The 5,808-nt window shown below is 30.6% G+C and overlaps 1 protein-coding gene across 1 annotated transcript; it reads left to right on the top strand.

Annotated features, from left to right (window-relative positions):
* The first annotated feature begins 562 nt into the window (after positions 1–562).
* Positions 563–4,907, top strand: LOC144845592 (synaptonemal complex central element protein 2-like). Its single transcript, XM_078703026.1, has 4 exons — positions 563–692; positions 1,411–1,551; positions 1,825–2,008; positions 3,462–4,907. The coding sequence occupies exons 2-4, from the start codon at positions 1,469–1,471 to the stop codon at positions 3,654–3,656; spliced, it is 462 nt and encodes a 153-aa protein (XP_078559152.1). The 5' UTR covers positions 563–692; positions 1,411–1,468; the 3' UTR covers positions 3,657–4,907.
* The last annotated feature ends 901 nt before the right edge of the window (positions 4,908–5,808 follow it).

The raw sequence follows: 5,808 nt of genomic DNA, 5'->3' as shown, positions 1-5,808 counted from the left end.
GCACACCGGCCATGTTTGTGTCCAACTATGCCTATGTAACGTATGGAGTCGAGTCATTTGCTTTAAAAATGTATAACATTCACAAGGCTTTAAATATCGAATTTAATATCAAAACAATCAATTTGTTTAAAGGCTTTTGTCAAGATAATAACGAAATCATAAAGTAACTGCGAACATGATTTTAAACAAGAAAATGTAAAAACAATGCATTACTATAGAGAATCGCTGTACAAACTAAACGCGCACGCGTAGAGCGTGCATGGAGCGCACAACCAGAGCCGTTCCGAAATTGCTATTTTTGTTGTTTAAAACCATGTTCGCAGTAACTTTATAATTTTTTTATTATTTTAACAAAAACCTTTAAACAAATTGATTGTTTTGATATTAAATTCGATAATTATAGCCTTTTGAACGTTATACATTTTCAAAATAAAAGACTCAACTCCATACGCTACATAGGAATAGTTGGACACAAACATGGCTTCTAATCCATTCGAAGTCGTAACTCTCTCTATATATGGCTCTGGTGTACGCGACGTAGCAGCTCCTCCTCTTCGTCATGCTTCCGATCCGTCTCTCCCCCCCCCCTGATCATCAGCCCCCAGTAGCGTAAGGTTTTTTTCGTATTATCTGTGTAAACAAAAATCGTCTTAATTTGAAGTTCGGTGACAAATATATAGAAAGAAAGAGAGGTGAATACCAAGAGTAGATAATTATATGCCTAACTAGCCATTATGCCTAATAAATAAGGTACACAATAAACCGGCCGCCACACTAGGCCTAGCTAGGCTAGTCTAGGCTAGGTAGGGCCTAGTTTAGGCCTAGGCTAGGGCCTCGAGTAGGCTAGTTAGGCCATGGAGGTATAAAATAGACCTCCATGGTTAGGCTAGTTAGTAGTTGTAAGCCTCAGTAGTATTCTATATGCTAGCCTTGCAGCCTATTATAGTATAGATGGTATATGACTTTGTGACTAGCTAATCTAGGCCTAGGCCTAGACTTATAATTAATATTGCTTGCCAGGAGGAGTGTATTTTGTAGGCATATATAAGGCCTTTTATAATTATTATTAAATTTAATATTATGCCTCCTACCTACCTAAATAGGACCTAGGCATTCTTTATCTTACTTTACACAAATAAATGTAGGTCTAACTAGGCTAGGCCAAAAGGAGGCCTAGGCTAGGTCTATGTTATTAATATTTTTTATAAATAATATTATGGATTGGTGATATATTTCATAAAAGTAACAGAGAGGGCAGCTACCCTTCTCTCTCCACCAAAATAGATCCGCAAAATAGGGCCTAAACACTTTTTTGTCATGTGTGCTATAAATATGGCCTAGCCTAGGCCTATTTATTATACTGGGACTTGGAGGCCTAATAGTGTATAACAATTCTATTATTCTGTGTAGTATAATATAGGATAGTTCCAGGCTTTTAAGGAAAATTTGCTGATCACTAATCACAGTCATGAGCCACCCTGGTGGGATACCTGCTAGTATAGACCTGCTTGAACCACCTACAGGAGATGGAGCTACACAGTTTCAGCAAAGGTTAGAATAGTTGGTTATAGGGATCTAGTTAATTGTTCAGACGTTTTACCATACTCTCTGACGTAAATTGTACTTGATACTAAGTTTCAGAATACATTCTAACAAATTCTCAAGCAATTTTTTTGTGGGACTCGAACCCGAGAATTAATGTTAATTAATTTGGCCTACTTATATGATTTTGATAACACATTCATCGCAATATAACCAGCATACAATAATTGATTTTTTTTTATATTTATTTTATAATCTAAATTGTTAAATATTTATAAATAGTGCTCCCACAGAGTCAGCAGCCCAATCAGGACTAGTTCAAAATTCTACTAAATTAGGTCTGACAATGCAAACAACTAGAGAAGGTATTCAAGAAACTGCTCAGCAATTAATTCATGATCTAAATCTTAAACGAAAATCAGATGCAGCTCTTATCACCGATTTTAAAAAAGATCTGGAAGAAAAAGTAAGTATTATAATTTAACTAACAATGCAGAAAATAATATTAAACATTTTCATTCTTTCATTCTTTATTTATCTTTAGGTCATAGGCCCATGAGATTCTTATTTTTGTGACAAATAAGTTATTCAATTAAAAAATATTAATGCAATCAAAGGATTCGTTCACAGTCAGATAACTCAAAATAAAAGATCTTAATTTTCTGATGGATGTAATAAAAATAATGCACAGTTTTATCAAATCTAGTGCATGGCTAATTTCACTTTATTTATATTTATACAGTAAACCCTGATTTGAGTTCTCATCATAACCATATCATATTTTTTCGTCACATAATGTTTGATAGTGTAGACATAGCTTAAAGGTTATTTTGTGTCAAATGTTAATGTTTTGTTCAGATAATCCATATTAAATATATTTTACTGTAGGGTTTTATAATTACATTGTTACTAAAAATAGACATAATATTACTGATTTGTATATAATGATGCATGTAGAAATAAAATAACAGTTCAATGTTCCTTGAGTGATTAGTCTTGACATACTCTAATTGTTGTAGTTCTATGATGATAATTAGTAATACTAAAACATGAATTACAGACTGTTTTATCAAAATCATTAGGCTATACTGTTGTTCCAAAAGGACAGCAAAAGATAGGATGTTATGCTCAGTTCACCATGTTAAATCATTACCACAATATTTGTTGTTTAAAATCCTGGATCCACCACTGGACAGTCTTACCAAAACCATTAAGCTATTTACTGTTGTTATTTTTAAAGTTGCATTGATTGAAGAACATTCTATTTAAACTTAAAAAGCTGAATTAATAATGCACAAACAGATTCAAAATATGTTGCTCTTATTTTGCTTCTAATCCAGAACCATTTTAAATGAATGCTTGCCAGTTAAACTCTGTCTTCAATATCAAACTTTATATGACAAAAAAAATGTGATGTGCCCATATATGGACATGATGATGTCATATCACTACCATATTTGGGCACATCACACAAACTAGACAGAGCCTTAGATCAGATTCATATTTTACCTATATTCTCTACTACTGCACTTTGTTCAATATACTACTAGCCTCTGGCATTTTCACCAAATTGCCGATCTAGTTTGCTATAGTATTTAGGCCATAATGTAATCTAAACTACTGTACTTATTTTTTTGAGAAATGTAAAAGTCAAAGTTAATTATGTACAATATTGCAAGTGTAGGTGTAGAGTAGAGCCCTTCCTTTTAATGGACACTGCCCTGTCAATCAAACTTTGTTCGTCCCGAAGAAGGGGTTCTTGTACTGTATTTTTTATTTTTGAGTACAATTATTCATATTTTGTATTTAATTAAATTAAATTATCTCATTGTTTTGTTATGCTTATTTTATTTCAGCCCTTTTAAATTTTTGTTTAATAATATTAAAAAGCTTTCCTTTTCTTCAAACTTTTTTTTTAGGTGACTGAAACCTGCAAAGCTGTTGATCTACACATGTTTCAGTGCTACGAACGAAATGGACAGATAATGCAAGAGAAACTACAGACACTCTTTGCTACACTTGAAAGAATTCACAAGATTGAGCAAGAGATGGAACAGTTCAAACAAGCGCTCGGAATATTTTACAAAGATATTCACTGCCAATCTAACAAGTAACTTCTTTATATTCAAATTATAAAGACGACTATTTATTTTCCCTTTATTGGCAACATGAAGTGGTTTCTCTAAAAATATGAAATCCACATTTTATTTAACATTCTCTGTAACTAACATTGTTTATGTTCCATTTTTACTTCTTCTATTTGAACAAACTTCAAGTTAAGTTACAGGTTATTATAAAAGTTTCCAATGTGCTTGATCTGAAACAGAACAAGTTTGAGCACCATTAAATGCATGGCTCAGTTTGTTATTAAAGTCATCTTTGCTATCAATTACTGTAAACAAAACAACTGTGTTCCAGATAATTTTTTTTTCTTTTTCATTAAGGTGCTACAAATTGTTAACAAGTTTATATTATTTGCTTAAAAATGAATGAAAATGTTATTGTATTGTAATTAAGTCATATAACAGGTTTATATTGTTTGCTTTGAAATTATATTTGGGTATAATTATTTTAAACATAGTGAAAGTAAAAACAACAGATTAATCTTAATTTTGATTCCAAGTTTTTGTAAATAAACAGTTTTTGGGATTTTATTTATTATGTAAATTATACTCTTGAATTAAAGCATTCAAATATCTCTAGATTAATACTGTAAAAGGTTTTACACTAATGGTAACTAGCTTTTAATGTAGAGTCATAATAAGTTCTTTTTAAAGTGGTGCTACAGTAGCATTTAGTTTTTAAAGATTGGAAATTTACAAAAATTTACTCTGATTTAGTGGCAATTTTTGTCAGAAAAATATATATCAAAAAAATTGTGTTTTTTAATGACATTGTATTGCAATTAAGGCATTGAAAAATCAGTAAAATTGCTATCAATTATCATATAACACTATGAAAAATTCCTGTAGGACATAACACATAACAACTTTGTTTACAAAAGAAACTTCGTTTAGGGACTTATTTTAAAACGCTTGCTTGTTCTACTTCACCTCTGTAAAATTGGTGTGGTTATATTATCAATTTTCAACGGTTTATACTTTATTTATATATACTGTATAAACAATACAGCTACCCTTTAATGCATGTTAACTTACAAACTAACGCCTGCTACCCATCTAACAACTACAATTGTATGCTTTATTCAGTAGTTGCAGAGAACTGACATAACTTATAATATATCTCTTCATCTGAAATAAAATTTTTAAATAGAACACGTTTATTTACGATAGCTATAAACTAGATCCATTTTGCTTTTAAATTGTTTTTGCTGAATAAAGAATAAAATTAATTGCTTATTGCAACGGTTAATAAAAGTTTAGCACATTATTTACAGTATCTCTACTTATAAAGCAATTGATTATTCTACATATTTGATGGTTGAATAATAGTTAAATAATAAAACAAGAAATGAGTATTATACATTAGTTTTGGCAATCAAAACTTTCTCTAGAGGGGGTACTTCAAAAATAACATTTTTGTCCTATTTTTATTTTCGCGGTGTTACAGTATATTGTTTTTCTGTTGGTCTTTTTTTTTTAAATTAGTAAACCAATGTGTGATTTTAATTGTTTCTTGTAGACCTAAAGCTGCTTTTAAATTTGTTTGTAGAAATTGCTTTGTGACACAGTATAGCCAGATTTTAGTTGCGTGCAACGCGACTCTACAGCTCACTATGTCGGTCGGTCGGTTGGTCGGTCGGTAAGCACTAACTTGAGCACGCGACTGCTTCCATGTATATGGCCTTGTATCTTGTGGCCAAACATTTGTTTCTTCTATGCTTTTTGGTACTTTTGTATGTGTTTTGGTGCACAGTACAACGTGTATGCTTTCTTGTTCTTGTTTCCTGCCGTATAATTGTATATAAACCTATTTCTGCATTCAAATCTTAAAAAATCATCAATTCCAGACAGACGATCTATTGAATTTAATAATATTATAGTGTTTATTTTTCTCAATAATGATATAAATATTATAAATAATAATTTTAAAAAGTTTATAGTAATATTAAATTATCATACTTTATGTATGTTCATTAACACCTTTTAACCAAGTTGAAAATATATACTTCGTTTTGGCTTAATTTTGATTCTAATAGTGAACATTATGTTACTTTTTTCAGTCTTGTAATCTATAGTTTTAGTTAAATGAAAAACATAAATAAAAATAGAAATATATATAAAAACATAAAATGAAATGAAGTAT

Source organism: Antedon bifida, chromosome 6 (assembly GCF_963402885.1).
Source record: "Antedon bifida chromosome 6, ecAntBifi1.1, whole genome shotgun sequence".
NCBI lineage: Eukaryota > Metazoa > Echinodermata > Crinoidea > Comatulida > Antedonidae > Antedon > Antedon bifida.
The sequence above is the reverse complement of the archived record's forward strand: the minus strand, read 5'-3'. Positions and strand labels throughout refer to the sequence as shown.

Coding starts and splice junctions, on each gene's coding strand:
- LOC144845592 (XM_078703026.1), top strand. CDS start 1,469: ATGAGCCACCCTGGTGGGATACCTGCTAGTATAGACCTGCTTGAACCA. Junction 1,552..1,824: donor GCTACACAGTTTCAGCAAAG/GTTAGAATAGTT, acceptor ATTTATAAATAG/TGCTCCCACAGAGTCAGCAG. Junction 2,009..3,461: donor AAAAAGATCTGGAAGAAAAA/GTAAGTATTATA, acceptor CTTTTTTTTTAG/GTGACTGAAACCTGCAAAGC.